At 46.2% G+C, this 23517-nt stretch overlaps 1 protein-coding gene and 1 long non-coding RNA gene across 2 annotated transcripts; both read left to right on the top strand.

Annotated features, from left to right (window-relative positions):
* The first annotated feature begins 1894 nt into the window (after positions 1–1894).
* Positions 1895–3558, top strand: LOC116987019. The gene is made up of 2 exons (XR_004415621.1): positions 1895–2104; positions 2145–3558. It is a non-coding gene; the product is annotated as an uncharacterized LOC116987019 (long non-coding RNA).
* Positions 3559–6306: 2748 nt separating this feature from the next.
* Positions 6307–23026, top strand: LOC116987018 (glutathione S-transferase Mu 3-like). The gene is made up of 8 exons (XM_033042904.1): positions 6307–6462; positions 10990–11065; positions 13902–13966; positions 14733–14814; positions 17927–18027; positions 20227–20322; positions 21816–21926; positions 22835–23026. Exons 1-8 carry the CDS (start codon positions 6427–6429, stop codon positions 22922–22924), a joined length of 657 nt encoding a protein of 218 aa, XP_032898795.1. The 5' UTR covers positions 6307–6426; the 3' UTR covers positions 22925–23026.
* Positions 23027–23517: the final 491 nt, after the last annotated feature.

Genomic DNA, 23517 nt, shown 5'->3' with positions numbered 1-23517 from the left:
GTTTGTGATTAATGATAAAAATTAAACTCAATGTGTTTTTAACACAAAAGAAAACTTCCACTTCAGTAGGTTTGCTTCTGTCAGACTTGTTGAGCGACTCTCAGTACGTTACCCCATTTCCTCGTGAAGAATAAAATGTGAATAGGGTTTGGAACCTGCCCATAATTGGGACAGTGCAACAGATACTCGCATGGTGATTCACTAGGAATGCATTTGCTCTACAGATTCCAATTCTGCTTCTGAAATTAGTTCCCTTGAAGTCAATGCAATCAGCCACCACCACATAGTGTATTTAGTATAACCAAGATGGGGATGAATTTCTAAGGCGTCGGTCCTTTTATTGTTTACCTATTGATCGGAAAAGGCTGCTCGTGAAAACACGAGCATCTCTGGTTGCACTAGAGCTAAACCATACAGTTTACTGTCAATTGCATATAGTAAAAGAGTGATGCTTTGCATAATATTTCTGTTTGGGAATTGTGAAAAACTGTTGCTAATATCACCAACCCAGTATGTTTACAAAGCAACAAAGAAAATAAATTCTTCCTCGATCTCAACGGTCAACTATAGCAGAGATATCTAATTGACGTCTCGGTCTTTGTTGAACCCCGCCACAGCAAGATGTGTGCTTGCTTTCTCTGTTCAAGTATTCCGTAATTTGCTCAACATGGTTAGCATTGTAAACTACAATGGAAGTATTGCGAGGTGCAGTTAATATTGGTGTCTTCACCTGGGATGCAGTTGTGCATTGTATCTCCAATGTAGACTAAATATAGCAGAGCCCGGGGATATGGGGAGAAGGCAGGAACGGGGTACCAATTGTGGATGATCAGCCATGATCATATTGAATGGCGGTGCTGGCTCGAAGGGTCGAATGGCCTACTCATGCACCTATTGTCTATTGACTTCTTGGTACAAAGCAGCTAGTTTTGCGGTGCAAATTTCATATCAGTAGCTCGTACATAATTTTTGAAACTTGTATTTGTTTATTATTGCCACGTGTACCAAAATATAAATCAAACAAGAAGTGCAAAGAAAAATGAAAGAGTGCAGAATACAATGTTACAGCGACAGAGAAAGTGCAGGGAACAAAAGTGCCAGGGTTCCAAGAGGTAGTTTGGGAGATCGGGGGGCCACAGTTTATAGGTGGACTGTTCAGTAGTCTGAGAACAGTGGAGAAGAAGCTGTTCTTGATTCTGATGCTTTGAAGCTTTTGTATCTTTTTCCCGAGAGGAGAGGAAAGAAAAGGGAATGACCGGGGTGAAAATGGTCCTTGATAATGTTGGCTGCTTTCCCGAAGCAGCTCTGAGTGTACATGGAGTTGATAAGGGTGGAGAGGGAGGCTGCTTTGTCCGATGGACTGTGTTGTGGTCACAACTCTTTGTAATCTTTTGTGGTCTTGGGCAGAGCAGTCCCCTCCTAAGCTGTGATGCACACAGACAGATGGTTTCTATGATGCATCGGTGGGAGATGTTAAAACAGGCTGCACCTCCTTGGTCTTCTGAGGTATTGTAGAGGTGTTGATGTGCTTTCTGGGCTGTCGCTTCAATATGGTTGGTATAGGACAAATCATTGGTGATGTTTACTCCCAGGAACTTGGAAGTTCTCGACCATCTGCTCTTCGGCACCAGAGATGCTGACTGGGGCTTGTACACGACCTCGTTTTCCGAAATTAATAACTGTAAAGACGAGTCAAAGCGCACTATGTCTTCACTACTGTTTTATTACTAATCACACTACTCATACACATTACTGCCCTAGCTGTCCGTGGTCTGTCACCGGAGCTAGAGAGCGATCTAGAGGTGGGGAGGTTACAATTATACTGGTGATATGGGGAGTGGTTAGTAGTGGTGAGGTCACTATGTTAAAGGAACATGCACTAGTCTACAATAACTATCTCCTTTGTCTTGGGGAGAGGTGGTGGTCTTGACACCATTTTACAACCCCCTCTATCTGCAACATTTACTCTGTCTCGTCATTATTCGAGACCCATCTCTCTGGTGGTGTCATCTGCAATTGTGCACTCAATGGGTTTGTATCCAAAAATGTGTTCATTATTTTCTGGGGGGGTGGCGGCATTGTGGATTTGCTGGTGAATAAGGAGGTTTTTAATTCTGGTGTAGGTTTAATGACACCGTTAAAAGATTTCACTTTTTTAACTACCAACTCTATTTGTTAAATATTTCTTGACAAGTAATGGGCTGGGGATTATACAGTTGCAACGTGTGGTCTTGTTTTCAACCACCCTCATTCCTCGTGGGTCCCTGCAGGGGCTTCATTGAACTGGTACAAGTACCGTGCCCCGCATTTGGTATTCTTACTATGGCAGACATATTTCAGTATGTTCCCACCTATCTTTTGCCACCTTTCACAATAAATCAAATCAAATTGATGGGAATACGCGAGAGAAAATAAGTTGCAGCAATACAGAGAAAATCAGGAGATTCAAAATGGGACTAATAGGATTGCTTCTCTGGGAACCAGCATGGAACTGATGGACAGAATGGCCTTTAAAAAAAAAAATCTTTATAAGAGTGCATATTTTGCTTGCTTTCTTGTTTCTAGTTGTAGATATTTTGCTTGACTATCAAAAAGTGCTAATTTACTTGCAAAAATAAATATTCAGACCAAATGTGAATGAAAAGCAAATATTTAAAATTCTGATTTACCATATTACATAAAATTGACCATTATATTAAAAAAAGAAAGAAATGCTTCCACAAAGGTTTAGATGGTACTTGTTTACGAAAGATGGAATTATCCGGTAGATTGTAATGTGCATCATCTGGTCTGTGGCCAGAGGTTTGGTGACACTAGATTGTACAAGTCCACAGTTTACGACCTCAAGTGTAAAAGATATATGTATCGTCACATGAAATGGTTGTAAACAGCATGTTTGAATGACTTGAACTGAGCAGTGTGTTGTTCCAGCAATGGGGAAATGTTCTTATGTTCCTCACATTTGGCCTTTGGTTGCAGCAGAATGAACTAAATGAGTGCTGAAGTGTTCATCATTTGCCTTCCTTACCTGGTCTGGCCTCTGTGCAGTATGGTTGACTCTTCTAAAGCGGGACAGTCGTGATTTGTTTGAAACCAATTCAACAGTTCAACACGAAGGCCCACCATCTTACATGGTCCCTTGGGATTGTGGATGAGCTGCTTCCACTCTGGCTCTGAGGAGGCTCATGAGGGCACTATAGGAACGCCAAGCTCTTCCGCGGGTGGGCCAAGGGTTGGTTGGTGGGGCAGGTGGGCATTGCATGTATTGTCTGCTTCTTTTGTAGAGACTCAGTGTGCTCCCGATGTGTGGCCCTGGGATAGAGCTAGAAAGGAGCATAATCACATTAGCTTGTCGCCAGTTATTTTAGCACTGTGAAACTATTCTATAACAATATGGTAAATGATTTCCCTAATTTGTTTGATCTACTGGTTATATTTCGTTAGAGTATATTAAATGCAACTTTTGCACTGTGATTGCTTGCTATTAATTTTGTTCATGAAGATCGCTGAAAAATTGTAATTATGCTGAAGTATTGCAATAAAATTATTGAAAAATTATGATGTTTTTAAGGTGACTTGTGACGTGTGTGTGTGTGTGTTTTCACTTGGTTTGATCTGTTTAAAACAAAGAAAAATGTGCTTGTTTAAAATAGTTATAGTCGTACTGCACGGAAACAGGTCCTTCGGCCCAACTCATCCATGCTGACCAAGATGAGGCATAGCTCCATCTACACGAGTCCTATTTGCCCATGCGTGACCCATGGCCCTCTGAACCTTTCCTATCCATGTACCTGTCCAAATATCTTTTAATCAAAAGCTGTTGATTTGCAGCAGTGAGTGCAATTTGCTATTTCTTTTAAAATGTGCCTTATTAGTTAAAAATGCTTTAGGAAATCTTGCTCGTTGTGGTCCCTTTGGGAAGAGTAAACATAACATAAAATAATTCTTCACTAAGCTATGGAGTGAAATAGTAGAAACAGAAACCAGAGCCCTAAATCTGAACAAACTATAAAAGCATGAGAAGTGAGTTAGCTACTGTAGTCATACAGCACGGAAACAGGCCATTTGGCCCGACTTGCACATACCGTCCAACTGCTCCATCAACACTAGTCCCACCTGCCTGCATTTGGCCCATATCCCTCTAAACCTTTCCTGTCCATGTATCTGTCCAAATGTCTTTTAAATGTTGTTATAGTACCTGCCTCAACGACCTCCTGTGGCAACTCCTTCCATATAGCCACCACCTTCTGTGTGGAAAAAGTTGCTGCACATTCTTATTAAGAATTCTGAAGAAGGATCTCGACCCGAAACGTCACCTATTTCCTTCACTCCATAGATGCTGCCTCACCCGCTGAGTTTCTCCAGCATTTTTGTTTACCTTCGATTTTCCAGCATCTGCAGTTCCATCTTAAGCACATTCTTATTAAATCCTTCTCCTTTCACCTTTAACCTATGCCCCCTGGTTCATGATTCTTCTCTGTGCATCTGCTCTATACATTCCCCTCGTGATCTTATACAACTCTATAAGATCACCCCTCATCCTTTTGCGCTCTAAGGAATAAAGTCCTAGCTTGCCCAACCTCTCCCTATAGCCCCGCCGGTGCTCAAAATCTGGCAACACCCTCGTAAATCTTCTCGGCATTCTTTCTAGCTTAACAACATCTGTCCTATAGATGGGTGACAAAAACTGAACACAATGTTCCCGATGTGGCCTCACCAACGTTTTGTACAATCGTAACATAACATCCCAACTTCTATATAATTTTGTGTTTCAATGAATCTCATTGAAACATATAAGATTGTTAAGGGCTTGGACACGCTAGAGACAGGAAACATGTTCCCGATGTTGGGGGAGTCCAGAACCAAGGGCCACAGTTTAAGAATAAGGAGTAAGCCATTTAGAAAGGAGACGAGGAAACACTTTTTCACCCAGAGAGTTGTGAGTCTGTGGAATTCTCTGCCTTGGTTCTTGGTTTTCCAAAATATTCCAAATGGAATTTAAACTGGAGGTGGTGAAGGGAGGGCTTAAGCCAGAAAGGGTTATTGGGAAGAAGGCGGTGGAGGCAGGTTTTCTGGATGCTTTCAAGAGAGGTCAAAAACTTTATTTGCCATTTGTGCTTACACACATAGGAACTCTTGTGCGGCTATTCAGAGAGTCAAGTCAAATTAAAATTAAAAATTAAAAAGACACACAGAAGACACATAATCCATAAAAAACACATACCACTCCAGAAATAAAAAAAGAAAATGCCTAAAACCCTATACAAAGGGGAAAGTGAGAGCATTGTAACTTGCACAAACCCTATATCAGGACATCAGTTCATTTTGTTTTGTTTTGGCCAAGAGTCTCACTGTTGCAGGGAAGAAGCTCTTAAAAAAGCGTGTTCTATTTGTAGCGATACTGTCCGCTCGTCTGTGCCTGAGGTTGTATGTGCAGTTTTTGTGTTTGAGCAGGGAGTGAGCTGGATGTAGTGTGTCTCTGATGATTCTCTCTGCTCTTTTTTGACAGCGCTGTGTGTAGATTGTGTCCATGGAGGGGAGTTCAGTTCTGATAATCCTCTCTGCAGTCTTTATGACTCTTTGCAGAGCCTTCCTCTCTGTCTGTGTGGTGTTTCCATACCACACTGTGATACCTGTGGTAAGGATGCTCTCTATCAGTCCTTTGTAGACCTGGGTGAGAGGGCAACAGTGCAGACCAGCTTTTCTGAGCAGCCTGATGAAGTACAGTCTCTGCTGGGCTTTTTTCACTGTGGCTGCAGTGTTCAAAGTCCAGTTCAGATCTGATGTTACTTGTAATCCCAGGTATCTGTAACTGTCAGCCCTCTCCACCACAGTCCCCTTGATGATGAGGGGCTGCAGGGGGGGGGGGGGGTGGATTTTTTCTGTCAGGAGACATGGGGAGAAGGCAAGAACGGGGTACTGATTGGGGATGATCAGTCATGATCACATTGAATTGTTCAAGAAGGAACTGCAGATGCTGGAAGACAAAGTGTTCAAGAAGGAATTGCAGATGCTGGAACATCACATTGAATGGCTCGAAGGGCCGAATGGCCTACTCCTGCACCTATTGTCTAATTGTGTCTGAATTGGTAACCATGATTGAATCAGCAAGAGTATACCAATTGTAGTCTCGTGTGTGCCTTAAATAAAATCTCTATGCATCAAGAGCGAGAATAAAACAAATACCCAAAGACAAAGGTGGAAAGAAGTGAACTGGCCAATTTTGAAATCTCTAAAGTGCCTGTTGTGATTTTGATGTGAAATGTGAATTGCATGAATTCTGGAGCATCTGCAAACTCCAGGCAAAACTGTAGCTGGCCTGCAGACGAGAGTTGGGTTTATAACGCGGTGCGAGGAGGCGGCGCTTGGTCAGTGTTGCACGGATTGTCGGCGAGGAGGTCGGAAAGTACAGTTGCAATCTTAACCATGGCGATGACACTCGGTTACTGGGACATCCGCGGGGTAAGATCCAGCACCAGCAGCTTGTATCAGCAACTTGGACCATCAGCCTGGTCCAGGGCACTTGTCAATCAAACGGGTCCCGGGGATCCGGGCTCATTGACTCGCACAATCCGAGCGCAGCTCGGGCCTTGTACGTTGCACAACTCGTTTGCAAAATGAAACGTGCTTTTTTTTTCCGTTTTAGCGCGCAAATAGTTTCCCTTTGTTTGCATTTTTTTTCTCCCTAGGCCCAATATTTTCTTTCCAATATTCTGTTCCCGCAGACCAACTCTTTCAATGTTATTGCATCTGTTTCAAAGGCGATTAAAAAAAAATTGCATCGAAACACGAAGTGCTGGAGGAACTCAGCGGGTCGTGCAGCACCTGGGGAGAAAATGCACAGGCGACGTTGCGGGTCGGGACTCTCTTAGACTTTACTCGGAACGTCGCAGGTGCAGTCTTTCCATAAATGCTGTCGGTCCCGCTGAGTTAATATAGCATTTTGTGTTCTGCACAGGATTTCAGCGTCTGCAATTCCTTTGTGCCTGCATTTTGCACCCTTTCTATGTCTCTGCCGCTTTTACTTGGGTGGTTAGAACCAAAGAACTAGTGCACACCCACAACGAATGTCTTGCAAACTCGTAATTCCACCTCAGTGCAGTTTAAACTTTGTATTAAAACCTAACGTAAGGAATGCAAAGCTGGACTGGCTGTGTCTACAGAAAGAAAACGAGTTTCACGACGACGCCAGATTTTTTTTAAATTTAAAGATGCAATAAGTTTTGTAGCAGGGCGGGGAGGAGACGAGAAGCGCTGAGATTCCAGGGGAATAATGCCAGTGGGAATTGCAAAGTGCTGAGGTTAGTGAACAACAAAAAAACGTAATTGGGGCAATTTGTCTTCGATATGTTGTTTTACCATGTCTCCACCATTTTCATCTGTAAGATCTCTCCCTCTTGGCTCTCTTCCATTCTTCTAACGTTGCCCGATGTAAACTGGAGAAACAGCGCCCTCTATTCCGTTTACAACCCAACAGTATGAAGCTTAATTGGGCACAGTGGTAGAGTTGTTTGTTGCCAGAGACCCAGGTGCTTTGATCCTTACCTTGCCTGCTGTCTATGTGGAGTTTGCAAATTCTCCCTGTGACCGCGTGGGTTTCCTCCAGGTGCTTCAGTTTCTTTCCACGTCCCAAAGACCTACCGTTTTTTTTAGTTTAATTGGCTTCTATAAATCGTCCATAGTGTGTAGGATAGCACTAGTGATCGTTGGTCGGCACGGACATGGTGGGCCGAAGGGCCTGTTTCCATGCTGTATGTCTGAGCTAAACCAATTTAGTGGGTTTGGCGGCATCTCTGGAGAACGTGGATCGATGACTTTCTGACCCGCTGGGGTACTCCAGTATTTTGACTCCTTATTTGGTATAACCAGCATCTGCATTTCCTTGATAGACACAAAAAGCTGGAGTAACTCAGTGGGGCAGGTAGCATCTCTGGAGAGAAGGAATGAAGTCTTGACCCGAAACGTTGCCTATTTGTTCCTTCTCTCCAGAGATGCTGCCTGTCCCGCCCGCTGAGTTACTCCAGCTTTTTGTGTGTATGGTTTAAACCAGCATCTGCAGTTCCTTGTCCAAACATTGCCTCATCCCCTTAATGCTCTCAAGACAAGTCTGTTGAATCTGACTTTGGGACCTGTTTCTCCTACATCTGGCTCTTGCGGATGTCTTAAGAGTCAAGAGTGTTTAATAGTCTTATGTACCGAAAGGAAACAATTACATTCTGACTTGCAGCAGCAAATGCAGGTCTTTAAACACAGTGCTGCATGGATAACATAAACAAATTCAACAAACTATTAAAAAAACACCAAAGATAGACACAAAATGCGGCGTCTCTGGAGAGAAGGAATGGGTGACGTTTCGGGTCGAGACCCTTCTTCCGCCCTGAAACGTCACCCGTTCCTTCTCTCCAGAGATGCCGCCTGTCCCGCTGAGTTACTCCAGCTTTTTTTGTGTACCTCCTAGTACAGTTTGTAGTTTAGTTGGTGTTTGGAAGAAACTACTCCTGAACTTGGACGACATAGTTTAGCGCTATCAGTTTATCCCCTCTCTCTCGATCTCTCGTTTGTTTCTGAATCCTTCCCTCCAGATTTGACACCAGGTGCACAAGAAGATCTTTATTTCAGTACATTTATGTCTTTTCTCCTTTATCCGCAGATTATTAACTAATAATTTTGTTCTGAACAGGCTGCAGCTTTTTTCCGCATGACCAGGAATTCTCAGTTGAGATCATTGTGCGGGTTAACAACACCAAGAAACTTCAAAGCGTTTTGAAATCATTAACTTCTGGTGATGCAGCCCTCTCTGCCTTGGATTACACTGTTGTAAAATAACCATGGTTACAGTTTTATACAGCACGCCTTAAATTATGTAGAGCAGTGCAGTGGTAGAGTTGCTGCCTCACAGCGCTGGAGACCTTGATTCGATCCTGACCACGGGTACTGTCTGTGCGGAGTCTGTGCGTTCTCCCTTTGTGTCTGCATGGGTTTTCTCTGTGATAGGAGTAGAATTAGGCCATTCGGCCCTTCATAGAAACATAGAAAGTAGGTGCAGGAGTAGGCCATTCGGCCCTTCGAGCCTGCACCACCATTCAATATGATCATGGCTGATCATCCAACTCAGTATCCTGTACCTGCCTTCTCTCCATACCCCCTGATCCATTTAGCCACAAGGGCCACATCTAACTCCCAAATGAACTGGTCTCAACTACCTTCTGTGGCGGAGAATTCCAGAGATTCACCACTCTCTGTGTGAACATCAAGTGCACTCCGCCATTCAATCATGGCTGATCTATCTCTCCCTGCTAACCCCATTCTGCCGTCTCTCCGTAACCTCTGACACCTGTACTAATCAAGAATCTTATCTATCTGCCTGGTTTCCTCCCACACTCTAAAAACGTGCAAGTTTGGAGGTTAATTGGCTTTGGTAAAATTATATAAATTGTTCCTCGTTTAGTTTAGAGATACAGCGGGGAAACAGGCCATTCGGCCCGCCGAGTCCTCCCCAACCAGCAATCCCCGCACGCCAACACTATTTTACACACACTAGGGACAATTTACAATTATACCAAGCCAATTGACCAACAAACCTGTACATTTTTGGAGTGTGAGAGGAAACCGGAGATCCCGGAGAAAACCCACACTAGTGCGTAGGATAGAACTAGTGTACAGGGTGATCGCTGGTCGGCGTAACTGTGGGCCGAAGGGCCGGATTCCGTACTGTATCTCTAAAGTCTGTGGCCAAGAAGATAAAAATATAATCTGCTTGCTGTCCACTGTGTACGGTAAGTCCTGGGAACTGAAACAAACTGTTCTTCACCGTCCCCCACTTCCTGTTTCCACGTCATTTTGATACTTTCTTTGGTTAGCTTTACTTCCTGAAGCAAATGTACAACAAACACCTTTACAAAACTAATTTGGCTTCATGTACGAGACTTCATGGTTCAGCTGGTATCAGGTAACTGAACCGTCCTCTCACCAACTAGAGAGCGGTCCTGACTGCCCATCTACTCCATTGGAGACCCTTGGACTATCATTAATTAGACTTTATCTTGCACTAAACGTTATTCCCTTTATCCTGTATCTGGACACTGTGGAAGCCTCGATTGTAATCATGTGCAGGTCTATTGCCGAATTTCCGGCACCCTTGGTTCCAGAGCCTTTCTGGGTTGTCCGTTTGGCCGGCAAACGGAGGTCCCAACTGAGGGGAAATGGACAGGACAAGGCAAGAGTTTTGGGTTGGGACCCTTGTGCGGGCCGATTTTGGATTTACATTTCTTGTCACTTGTTCTTTTCACACTTGCACTTTTTGTCTTATCATCTCTGGCCTTTGTCCAATCATCTGCCTATCCAAATATCCCCTCCCCCCCCCGACTACAATCTGTCTCAAAAACGGCCCTGACCTGAAACGTCGCCTATCCATGTCCTCCAAGGATACTGCCTAACCCGCTGAATTTGGTTTAAGTTAGAGATACAGTATGGAAACAGGCCGTTCGGCCCACTGAGTCTATGCTGACCATCGATCAATATCACACTAGTTCAATGTGATCCTACTTTTCCTCTACACTACGAGTAAGAAAATCAGCAGCTAATTAACCTACAAACTGCACAGACAGCACCCGTAGTCAGGATCGAACCCGTGTCTCTGGCGCGGCGAGGCAGCCACTTTTACTCCAGCAATTTGTGCCTTTAATGTGTGCTAGGCACTGACTGTATGATGAATTGTTAGCAACCTGACCGATTACATTTGTGTCGTGCTAGGGGAGAAGATTTCCGTTAGAATCTGTCGACGTGATCAAAAACCACGACGTGATCAAAAACCACAATCTCTGGCTGTCGGCACTATTTTTGGAACTTGCTATTCACAAGTTAGCGGCCGTTTGTCACGTCACCCAAATGGCTGCAGTTCCTAATAATTTGGTTGTGAAGTTCTTTCGGGATGTGTGTGTGTGTGTGTGTCTGGTCCACTAGTTCTGATTCTGATTCTCTTTGTCACAGCTGGCGCAGCCAATCCGCTTGCTTTTGGAATATACCGGGACGGCTTACGAGGAGAAGTTGTACTCGTGTGGAGACGGTACGTTGGTGCGCGCTTGCGCGGGTGTGACTGAAGACCATCGAAGGCGTGTGTGTGTACGCGTTCCAGCGTGCGTGGTTGACTGAAGACCATCGAAGGCGTGTGTGTACGCGTTCCAGTGTGCGTGGTTGACTGGAGACTATCGAAGGCGTGTGTGCGGGTGTGAATGCGTGCGGGTGCAGGACTGAATATGTGCGCTCGTGAGATGAACCAAATTTAAAGGAGATGTGCAGGGAAATTTCTTTCCCCGGGGTGGTGGAGAGCGCCTGGAACGCGCTGCCAGGTGTGGTGGTGGGGGCAGATACGATAGTGGCGTTTGGCAGATTTTAGATAAATTTTAGAAAATGTGTGTGTGTGTGTGTGTGTGTGCGGGACTGAAGGCTATTGTACTTGACGTTTCTGCTCTGTGGTAACTTAACTTAAAATGGCTTCTCACTTACATTTGTACAGTCTCTCGTCAATTATCAGTGTTTGTTGTGTGGTTTATTGTCACATGCACCGAGGTACTGTGAAAAGCTTTTACTCCATGCTATCCAGTCAGCGGAGAGACTGTACATGATTACAACCGGGCCGTCCACTGTGTGCAATAACAAGGGGGCTGGGGTAGTCAACAGGCCGGCAGCGTCTGTGGAGAGAGGGAAACAGAACTGATTTAAGGAGAGGCGGAGCGACTCGCGTTGCAGTGGCCCCTACAGAGGTTTTTTAAAAATTTTTGTCTAGTTAAATGTAGTTGTTCGTGTTTTTTAATACTGTTTTTAACTGTATATGTGGGGGGCGGAGGGGGGGACTTTTAAAAATCTCTTCCCTGCATGGGGGACCCAACCTTTTTCCTGTCGGGTCTCCGTTGTCGTTGGGCCTAGCACCGTGGAGCGGCCTCCAACCGGAACGACCTGGGGCTCCAGTCGCAGAGTCTGCGGAGCTGCGGACTCACCATCGTGGGGCTGGCCGGCCTCGGAGCGTGGGGAGCGGTGGTGGCTCGCTGCTGCGGCCCGACTCCGGAGCTCGGAGGTCCGGGTGCAAACCGGTGGACTGGGGCATCGGGAGCTCGCGGGTCCGGGTGGGAGACCGCTTTTCGGAGCTCCCGCAACGCGACTTCTCCAGCCCGTGTCGCGGGGTTGGAACGACCTGGAGCGGGGCCGTACATCGCCCGGCGCGGCCTTAAATGGCCCGTGGGACTTACCATCGCCCGCCTGGGGCTTCGACATCGGGAGAGAAATGGTGCAGGGGAGAGAAAAGACTTTGCCTTCCATCACAGTGAGGAGGAGATTCACTGTGATGGATGTTTGTGTAAATTGAATTGTTTGTATGTCTTGTAGGAATTGTCTTTGTTTGTATGGCTGTGGAAACTTGAGTTTCGTTTGAGCCTCACTGAGGTTCAAATGACATGGAATAAATATCAAATGACATGGAATAAATATCAAATGACATGTAATAAATATTGTATTGATGCTTCGGGTCAGTGACCGTCATCAGAACTGAGTGACAGAGTGGGTGCATTATAATTAGCAGAGGTGGAAAGAATACAGATCCATCGTGAAAGGAAAAATGTGAAAATAAGAAATGCTGCTGTCGGAGTAAAGATAGACAATAGGTGCAGGAGTAGGCCATTCGGCCCTTCGAGCCAGCACCGCCATTCAATGTGATCATGGCTGATCATCCCCAGTCAGTACTTCATTCCTGCCTTCTCCCCATATCCCCTGACTCTGCTATCTTCAAGAGCCCTATCTAGCTCTTTCTTGAAAGTATCCAGAGAACCTGCAGAACAAGGGGTCACAGTTTAAGGATAAAGGGGAAATCTTTTAGGACCGAGATGAGGAAAACTTTTTTCACACAGAGAGTGGTGAATCTGTGGAATTCTCTCCCGCAGAAGGTAGTTGAGGCCAGTTCATTGGCTATATTTAAGAGGGAGTTAGATGTGGCCCTTGTGGCTAATGGGATCAGGGGGTATGGAGAGAAGGCAGGTACAGGATGCTGAGTTGGATGATCAGCCATGATCATATTGAATGGTGGTGCAGTCTCGAAGGGCCGAATGGCCTACTACTGCACCTATTTTCTATGTTTCTATGTTAACCTGCCTCCACTGCCCTCTGAGGCAGAGAATTCCAAAGACACCGGGAACATATTTCCTGCCTCTAGCGTGCCCAAACCCTTAATAATCTTAATAAGATTTAAAAGAGTGGGGCGATTGTAATGCGTGATAGTAGATCCACTTCTGTGATGAACATGCGCACACACACACACATACACACACTCTCCTGGCTTAGACGCCATCATGGATAGCGCGTAGTGGAATCTTTGCATCAGAGTTTGGATTGATATTATTTATGTATAGTATTACAAAAACTTACAAAATTCTTAAGGGGTTGGACAGGCTAGATGCAGGAAGATTGTTCCCGATGTTGGGCAAGTCCAGAACTAGGGGTCACAGTTTAAGGATAAGAGGGAAGTATTTTAGGACCGAGATGAGAAAGTCATTTTTTACACAGAGAGTGGTGAATCTGTGGAATTCTCTGCCACAGAAGGTAGTTGAGGCCACAGTTCATTGGTTATATTTAAGAGGGAGTTAGATGTGGCCCTCGTGGCTAAAGGGATCAGGGGGTATGGAGAGAAGGCAGGTATGGGATACTGAGTTGGATGACCAGCCATGATCATATTGAATGGCGGTGCAGGCTCGAAGGGCCGAATGGCCTACTCCTGCAGCTATTGTCTATGTTTCTATTATCTGATTGTGTGACGGGCAACACAGCTTTTCGCTGAACCGCGGTACACGTGACAATCATAAATCTAAACCCAATGTATTCGCCGAAACGTTACGCTGAATGTCGTTTGTTTCCAGCTCCATCTTATGACCGAAGCTGCTGGACTGATGTGAAGACGAAACTTGGACTGGATTTTCCCAACGTAAGTGTTGACACCAGTCCGCGATCAGTCATCACATGACACATGGAACAGAACAGGAACGGGCCCTTCGGCCCACAATGTCTGTGCCGGACATGATGCCTAGTTAAACTAATCTTCTCTGCCTGCATTTGATCCATATCCCTCCATTTCCTGCTCTTCCATGTGCCTATCCATCTAAAACCCTCCTTAAATAATGCTCTTGCATCTATCTCCGCCACCACCCCGGCACTGTGCTCCAGGCGCCCACCACTGTGTGTATGAAGGAGCTTGATTCACACACATAATGGTTCATTGGCTTCGGCAAAATTGTAAATTGTCCCTAGTGTGTAGGATTGTGCTGGTGAACTGGGGGGGGATCGCTGGTCGGCGCAGACTCGGTGGGCCGAAGGGCCTGTATCCTCGCTGTGTCTCTCAAGTCTAAAGAGGGCATAACGTTAAGGTGAGAGGGAAAAGGTTTAAAGCAGATGTTGAGTTCGGAGGTAGTGCGTGGAAACAGGCCCTTCGGCCCACCGAGTCCGTGCAATCCCCGTACACTACCCACTAGGACTAAGTTTACAGAGTCCAATTAACCTACAAACCTGCATGTCCTTGGGAGTGTGGGAGGAAACCGGAGCACCCGGAGAAAACCCACGTGGTCACAGGGAGAACGTACGGATAAGTCAGGATCGAACACGGGTGGGTGGCGCTGTGAGGTAGCGACTCTACCGCTGAGACACCTTGCCGCCCATCTCCTCTTCTAACCCCATGTGTTTCTCTCTTTTTCTAGCTGCCTTACTTGATCGACGGGGATACTAAAATTTGCCAGAGTAACGCTATCATGCGTTACGTGGCCAGGAAAAACAAGCTGGGTAAGACGGTTCTCCTTGGCATGTGCAACTCCCCTGGACCGAGCAGTCTGTTTCCAGTTCAAAGTAGGATTTACCCTGTTTCCAGTTTAGTTCAGTTTATTGTCTCGTGTACAGTGAAAAGCTTTTGTTGCGTTCCATCCAGTTAGCGGAAAGACAATACATGATTACACTTGGGCCATTTACAGTGTATAGATACGTTTAGTGCAAGGCAATGCCAGTAATGTTCGATCAAAGATAGTCCGAGTGTCACCAATGAGGAAGATAGTAGTTGAGGACTGCTCTCTAGTTGTGGTAGGGTTGTACAGTTTTGCACGACTGACAATAATAATAATAATAATAATAATAAATTTTATTTAATGGGCGCCTTTCAGACATCTCAAGGGCACCTTACATAGTAATCGGAATAAAAACATATAATCGGAATAGAACAGGTAAAAAAAGACATCACAGAGACACAAATTAAAAACAGAATTCAATCCAAAAACAGAAAATCAAAAACACAGTGTGAAGAGAGAGCAGCGGCAGCCAAAGCGCGCCAGCGTCCACTCTCTCTTCACGGCAGCCATCTTGGACACAGACCTACAGGACTACCATTCGGCCCTTCGAGCCAGCACCGACCGCCATTCAAGGCGCTCAATGGCTGATCTTTGTAACTGACGTAAATGTCCGTTCATGGAAGTTGGGTGAAGATGGAATGCGATTCCGGTCCACTTCTGGAGTTAGTTGCTTCTGTATCATGTAGAGAGGAAACTTTCTTTGGAAAACACCATCTGTGGAGGGAATGGACAGGCGACATATCGGGTTAGGGCAGAGAAAGACACAGAGTGCTGGAGTAACTCAGCGGGACAGGCAGCATCTCTGGAGAACGTGGATAGATTGCATTTCGGGTCAAGTCAAGTTAAGAGAGTTTATTGTCATGTGTCTCGGATAGGGCAGTGAAATGACCCTGGGTTCATAGGTGATAGGAGAAGAATTAGGCCATTCGGCCCATCAAGTCCACTCTGCCGTTTAATCATGACTGCTCCACCTCTCCCTCTCAACCCCATTCCCCCCCGCAACTCCTGACACCCGTACTAATCACAAGAAAGCTGGAGAAACTCAGCGACCTATTTCCTTCGTTCCATAGATGCTGCTGCACCCGCTGAGTTTCTCCAGCTTTTTTGTGTACCTTCGATTTTCCCGCATCTGCAGTTCCTTCTTAAACACCCGTACTAATCACCCATTCTTCAGACAGAATGGGGTTGGGGGGGAGGAATGCTGGAAAAGTGAGATGGGGGTGGGATGGAGACTGGCGTGTGAGAGGTGGATACGGGTGAGATGGGGAGGGTTGTTGTTGTTTGTCAGGTGGGTGGAGTAAGTGGCAAAGACTATGGCCTCCGATAAGGAGGGAAGTGAAATGCAAGGCCAAAAGGGGCGGGAGGGGGGGGATATAAAGGAAACGGGGGGGAGGCTCGGCGATGGGAGATGAATTTATGAAGGAGCAGAGTAATTGGGGAGGTGGGAGAAATGGGAGCTCACCTAGGGGGGGGCACGGGAAAGATTGGGGTCCTAAATTTCTTTCTCAGATTGTGCAATTCCACAGCAAGATGTACGGATTACGTCAGCTTTGCTGACCACACGCTTTCAGTTCTGCCTCTTCACTAAACGTTGGGTAACCAGTTCCACAATGTGCAGGAAGGAACTGCAGATGTTGGTTTAAACCCAAGATAGACAGTAGATGCAGAAGTAGGCCATTCGTCCCTTCGAGCCAGCACCGCCATTCATTGTGATCATGGCTGATCATCCCCAATCAGTACTTCATTCCTGCCTTCTCCCCATATCCCCTGACTCCGCTATCTTCAAGAGCCCTATCTAGCGCTCTCTTGAAAGTATCCAGAGAACCGGCCTCCACCTGAGGCAGAGAATTCCACAGACTCGCAACTCTCTGTGAGGAAAAGTGTTTCCTCGCCTCCGTTCTAAATGGCTTACCCCTTATGCTTAAATGATATTTGTTAAACCCCTTATTCTTAAACTAAACTAAGATAGACACAAAAAGCTGCAGTGACTCGACAGGGTCTCAGGAGAGAAGGAATCTGTGACTTTTCGGGTGGAGACCCTTCTTCAGGCTAGTCAGGAGAAGGGTCTCCACCCGGAACGTCACCCATTCCTTCTCTCCAGAGATGCTGCCTGTCCCGCTGAGTTACTCCAGCTGTTTGTGTCCGTCCACAGTTCGCAAGGATGTATCCCTCTTTGGATCACACCTATCGGGTGAACATGTGCAAAGAAGTCGCCTTCTTCTCTCCATCGATGCTGCCTCACCCGTTGAGTTCCTCCAGCATTTTTGTCTTACCTTTGATACCCCCCCCCCCCCCCCAGCATCTGCAGTTCTTTCTTAAACATGCGTGAGAAGGAACTGCAGATGCTGGTTTACACCAAAGATGCTAGCCGGGACGTTCCCTGATAGATCGGCACAAAACGCTGGAGTAACTCAGCGGGCCACACAGCATCTGTGGAGAAGGGTGAACCGTCACCTCGTCCTTCTCTCCAGAGATGCAGCCTGACCCGCTGAGTTACCCCGGCACTTTGTGTCTTTTTTTCTTTGAGCTGCAGCTGCTGGTCTTGGACGTGCCCCCCATCAGCTGCTCCCTGCAGCTCCCCTTCCCCCGCCCTACCACACCTCAACTAATCGTTGCACTTGCTATAAGTCTATAAGGGATAGGAGCAGAATTAGGCCATTCCCTCCATCCAGTCTACAATTCAATCATGGCTGACCTATCTCTCCCTCTCCCTCTCAACCCCATTCTCTTGCCTTCTCCCCATAACCCCTGACACCCGTATTCATGAAAAATCTATCTATCACTGCCTTAAATTATCCATTGGCTGCCCCCACAGATGTCTGTGGCAATGAATTTCACCGATTCAGCACCCTCTGGCTAAAGAAATTCCTCCTCATCTCCTTCCTCAAGGAAAGTACCTTTTATTCTGAGGCCACATGTGCCCACTGGTCCTAGACTCTCCCACTAGTGGAAACATCCTCTCCACATCCACTCTGTCCAGGCTTTTCACTATCAGTCTGCTCTGTATTTCTTGTGGTGTTTCACTTGGATCAAACTGTCTGAATTCCTTTGCACAGTTGGCGAGACTGAGCCTGAGAAGACACGTATGGATGTGGTGGAGAACCAGGCCATGGATTTCCGCATGGGCTTTGCACGAATGTGCTACAACCCCGACTTTGTGAGTTTTTCACACTATTAAGTCACCAAACCCCAGTGTTCATGTTGCTATGAAGCAAGAAGCTTCTTGTAAGAAACATGGACAGGTACATGGATAGGAAAGGTTTAGAGGGATATGGGCCAAATGCTGGTAGGTGGGACTAGTGTAGGTCGGCATGGGCTAGTTGGACCGAAGGGTCTGTTTCCATGATAGAAACATAGAAAATAAGTGCAGGAGGAGGCCATTCGGCCCTTCGAGCCTGCACTGCCATTCATTGTGATCATGGCTGATCGTCCCCTATCAATAACCCGTGCCTGCCTTCTCCCCATATCCCTTGACTCCGCTAGCCCCTAGAGCTCTATCTAACTCTCTTAATCCATCCAGTGCCCTCTGACAGGGATTGTATGAATTTTATGCAGAGTGGGAAGCCTAGTTGTTCAATGAACAGTGGCGCGGCGGGTAGAGCCACTCCCTCGCAGCGGCAGAGACCTGGGTTCGATCCTGACCTCGGGTGCTGTCTGTGTGGAGTTCGCACCTTCTCCCTGTGACCACGTGGGATGCCTCCGGGTGTTCCGGTTTTCTCCCACCCTCCCAAGTACGTGCAGGTTTTTAGTTTAATTGGCCCTCCGTATATTAAAATAAAAACTGTCCCCCAATGTGTCGGGAGTGGATGAGAAACTGGCAAAATATAAACGTCTAAAATGTTCCCCAAGACTTGCCTCTTAATCAAGCTCTCAGCAGCTTACTGCTATTTTTTTCAATCTAGAAAGTTTCAAAGTTGTGGCTTGAGAGAAGCGCTCGGAAATAAAATGTTAATTAAAATGAATTACGTTAGAGTAAGTTAGCTCCCTATGTTATTTGATCCTGAGCAGCAGATCTCTTGAGAATGACGATAGGTATCATGGTAACACTTGCAGTTGTTAGTATGTCCACAAGGTGGTGCCAGGGGTTGATCCATAAAATGATGACTACAACTGAACAGGTTGTACCAGCGGAAGAATTTGTCCAATTAATGGTGATTTATTTCAAATAGACATGAGGTTGGGGAAGGGGGGGGGGGGGGGGGGTGGGTACTCTTCGGTTATTGGGCAGCAGGTAATGCAGGTTCCCTGCGATCAACAATTGAAATGAGTCTTGCTTTCTTGGAAATGGAGAGAAGATGCCAACCGCTCTGCCCAACATGCGTTCTGTTGCTCCTTCAAGTCTAGTTTAGAGATGCAGCGTGGAAACAGGCCCTTTGGCCCACCGAGTCCACGCCGACCAGTGATCCGCGCACACTTACACTATCCCACACGCACTAGGGACAATTTACAATGATACCTGACAATTATAATAGCATGATCACTTGCTTTAATTAGCAGGAATTAAGCCAATTAACCCACACGTCTTTGAGATGTGGGGGAAGCCGGAGCACCCGGGGGAAACCCAGAGACTGCGCTACGGTGTTGCTGCTGCTTTAAAGCGTCAGAGAACCCTGTCGGATCCTGACTATGGGTGCTGCCTGTTTACACATTCTCCCTATGACTGTGGGTTTTCTCCGGGTGCTCTGGTTTCCTCCCAGATTCCAAAGACATACAGGTTTGTAGGTTAACTGGCTTTGGTAAATTGTCTCCAGTGTGTAGGATAGAACTAGTTTATGGGTGATCGATGGTCGGCGTGGACTCTGTGGGCCAAAGGGCCCGTTTCCACGCTGTGTCTTTAAACTAAACAAAACATAGGTTTGATCCTGACCTCGGATGCTGTCTGTGAATCCGCACCTTCTCCCTGTAACCATGGGGATCTCCTCTGGGTGCTCCGGTTTCCTCCCACGTCCCAAGGACCTGCAGGTTTGAAGGTTAATTGGCCTCTAAATCTCCCCTAATGGATGTGAAAGTGGGATAACATGGAACTAATGTGAGCGGGTGAACGACTGCTGGCGTGGACTCAGTGGGCCAAAGGGCCTGTTTTCATGCTGTATCTTTTAATTAATCAATTAAATTAAACTTAGCAAGAATGGAAAAAGGATACGAGCTTTTAATCCTGAAGTGTTTCGCAACTTTGAACAAAATCTAACTTTGTGCACCACGAGATCAAATGAAATAAATGTTACTGTCGGGCTTAGACTTTGAAACTTGGCCTTCCCTCAAAGTAAAATGGTTCAAGGCAGTCTTTGTTTACTCTGCGTGCAATCTTATTTAGATCATTACAGCTTGTATCCCTTGTTCTTTGTGACTGATGCAGGAAAAAATGAAGCCCAATTATCTGAAGGATTTACCGGGTATTTTGAAGCAGTTCTCCGTGTTTCTGGGGAAAAGGTCATGGTTTGCAGGTGACAAGGTGAGTTTCTGTCTAGGCACAAGGCTGCATTAACCGAAGATGGACACAAAGTGCTGGTGTAACTCAACGAGTCAGGCAGCATCTCAGGAGAAAAGGAATAGGTGACGTTTTGGGTCGGGCCTGAAGAAAGGTCTCGACCCGACATATATCACCTATTCCTTCACTCCAGAGATGCTGCCTGACCCGCTGAGTTACTCCAGTTTTTTGTGTCAACAGCATTTCTGGAGAACATGGCTAGGTGACGTTTTATGTCTGGACCCTTGTGTTACTGATTGTAAAGGTGGCCACAACTCATCAATCCTTTGATCTCACTCCTGTCTTTCATCTCTGGCCTTTATCCAACCATCTTCCAAAAACCTCCTTTCACCTGTATCAACCTTTTACCTGCCAAGTGTGTAGGAAGGAACCGCTGATGCTGGTTTACACTGAAGATAGACACAAAATGCCGGAGTAACTTAGCGGGCCAGGCAGCATCTCTGGGTAGAAGGAATGGGTGACGTTTCGGGTAGTGGCCCTTCTTCAGGGTCTCCACCCGAAACGTCACCCATTCCTTCTCTCCAGAGATGCTGCCTGTCCCGCTGAGTTACTCCAACATTTTGCGTCTACTATTACTTGCCAAGCATTAGCCTGCCCCTTCTCTCTTCCAGCTTTCTTTCCCCACCCCTATAATCTGTCTGTAGAAGGGCCCCGACCTGAAACGTCACCCATCCATTTTCTGCAGGAATGCTGCCTGACTTGCTGAGTTACTTCAACACTTTGTGTCCATCTTTAGTGTAAACCAGCATCTGCAGTTCCTTTTTATTACATTTGGTCTGCTGCATTAATCTGCTGGAAAGTGTCCTTGCCATCGTCGTGGAATCAAACACCATCCCTTCCCACACTGCCTTCTTTGTGCCCTCATCTGCCATTGCCAGAGGTTTTGTAAAGCTGTAACATGGCATCTCCTGAAGTTATGCCTGTCTAGTTTTTGACCTTTCACTCTGCTCATAGGTGATAGGAGCAAAATTAGACCATGCGGCCCATCAAGTCTACTCCGCCATTCAATCATGGCTGATCTCTCTCCCTCCCAACCCCTTTCTCCTGCCTTCTCCCCATAACCCCTGATACCCGTACTAATCAAGAATCTATCGATCTCTGCCTTAAAAATATCCATTGACTTGGCCTCCACACCCTTCCGCGGCAATGTATTCCACAGATTCACCACCCTCTAACTAAAGAAATTCTTCCTAATCTCCTTCCTAAAGGAACGACCTTTAATTTTGAGCTACGACCTCTGGTCCTAGACTCTCCCACTCATGGAAACATCTCTACATCCATTCTATCCAGGCCTGTTGGGGGGGGGGGGGGGGGGGGTTTAAAGGTTTTGACTGACTACCCTCTCTAAGTCCCTTAGCTAATGAAGTCATATGAGTTTGAAGAGAGAATCTTCTATCTGAACTGCCTGCGTTTGGATCCAGCAACTTAACAATGTCATTTTTACTTTCTCTTCTCAGATCACTTTTGTAGATTTTCTCTTGTACGAACTCCTTGACGAACATGTTGTGTTTGAGCCCAAGTGCTTGAACGAATTTAAGAACTTAAAGGATTTTCTCACCCGTTTTGAGGTAAGAATAATGGATTAAAGCAAGTTGGCTTTTTCTTTTAAAAAGTCTTCAGAGTTTGCAGTGAAAATTCAATCAGTCATGTTTTTAAAAACCAATCCCAAGGCATGGAAATGAATTGCAATATTCAAATAACTGCGGTGCTGCTGTGCATAATTATGCAAATTTAGTTTATTGTTAACGTGTACCGAGGTACAGTGAGAAGCTTTTTCATTGCTGTGTTATCCAGTCAGTGGAAAGACAATACAAGCTTACAATCAAGCCATCCAAAGTGTACAGATACAGGATAAAGAGAATAACGTCTAGTGCACAATAATAGTCCAATTCAAGAAGGGTCGAGACCCGAAACGTCACCTATTCCTTCGCTCCATAGATGCTGCCTCACCCGCTGAGTTTCTCCAGCATTGTTGTCTACCTTCGATTTTTCCAGCATCTGCAGTTCTTTCTTAAACTAAGTAACAAACGACCTTTGTCTAATAGAGTAATGCCCCTGTCCCACTTAGGAAACCTGAACGGAAACCTCTGGAGACTTTGCGCCCCGCCCAAGGTTTCCGTGAGGTTCCCGGAGGTTGCAGGTGGTTGCCGGAGGTTGCAGGTAGTAGAAGCAGGTAGGGAGACTGACAAAAACCTCCGGGAACCGCACGGAAACCTTGGGTGGGGCGCAAAGTCTCCACAGGTTTCCGGTCAGGTTTCCTAAATGGGACAGGGGCATTAAGTGTCCATGGTGGAGATGGCTTGTCAATTTCAATGCCTCGTCAATTTCAAGCGGTGTAACGAGCAGCCTATGTTCTTAAAGCAACATCTATAACCGACATCCCTTATAAAGAGGACTGTGATAACATTGTGTTTTCAAGTTCGGTATGCATGGCATTCGCAATTAATGGTGACCAAACGATTTATTTCCTGTGCAGGCCTTGGAAAAGATTGCAGCCTACATGAAATCTGACCGTTACATGAAGGGTCCATTCAACAACCGGATGGCCAGTTGGGGAAACAAATGAGGGAATTTGGAAAAAACCATCACCGAATTTGGTCCTCCTGCCCGATCCTGAAAATATACAAGAGATTTGCGGCTCTAATAAAGAATGAAATTAGTTAATAAGGTTTTGCCTCTCTGTTTCTCTTTCTGATCCACCGCTGCCTTGATGCCATGATCAACCCACTCACCTATTCCTTCGAATACAGGTATCTTGGATTATAAGATGCAACATACAAGGAATTTGATTTGCCATACGGTCATACCAATAAAAAGCAACAGAACACAGAAAATACATTTTAACATAAACATCCACCACAGTGACTCCTCCACATTCCTCACTGTGATGGAAGACGGAAAAAAGTTCAATCTCTTCCCTTCTTTGTTCTCCTGCGGTTGGGGGGGGGGGGCGATCTTGGCTTCCGTAGCTGAGGGCGTTTGGGCCCTCGCATCGGGCGGGGGGGGGGGGGGGGGGAGGGGGAATCTCAGCTCCCCCATGGCGGGCGATCGGACTCTGGGTCGAAACCTTCTGCGCCGTTTGGAGCTTCCCGACATCGATCTCTACCCGAGACTGCGAGCTCCTCGATGGTGAAATCAGCATGCGTTGATCCCAGGCAA

The sequence above is a fragment of the Amblyraja radiata genome, chromosome 24, assembly GCF_010909765.2.
Source record: "Amblyraja radiata isolate CabotCenter1 chromosome 24, sAmbRad1.1.pri, whole genome shotgun sequence".
Classification (NCBI taxonomy): Eukaryota; Metazoa; Chordata; class Chondrichthyes; order Rajiformes; family Rajidae; genus Amblyraja; species Amblyraja radiata.
Note: the sequence above shows the minus strand (reverse complement) of the source record. Positions and strands in the feature narration are given on the sequence as shown.

Bases quoted from the DNA above. Each gene is read 5' to 3' on its own strand.
- LOC116987018 (XM_033042904.1), top strand. From the start codon at position 6,427: ATGGCGATGACACTCGGTTACTGGGACATCCGCGGG. The intron at 11,066-13,901 runs GTACGTTGGTGC...GTTTGTTTCCAG, and splicing joins GTTGTACTCGTGTGGAGACG to CTCCATCTTATGACCGAAGC. The intron at 21,927-22,834 runs GTAAGAATAATG...TTTCCTGTGCAG, and splicing joins ATTTTCTCACCCGTTTTGAG to GCCTTGGAAAAGATTGCAGC.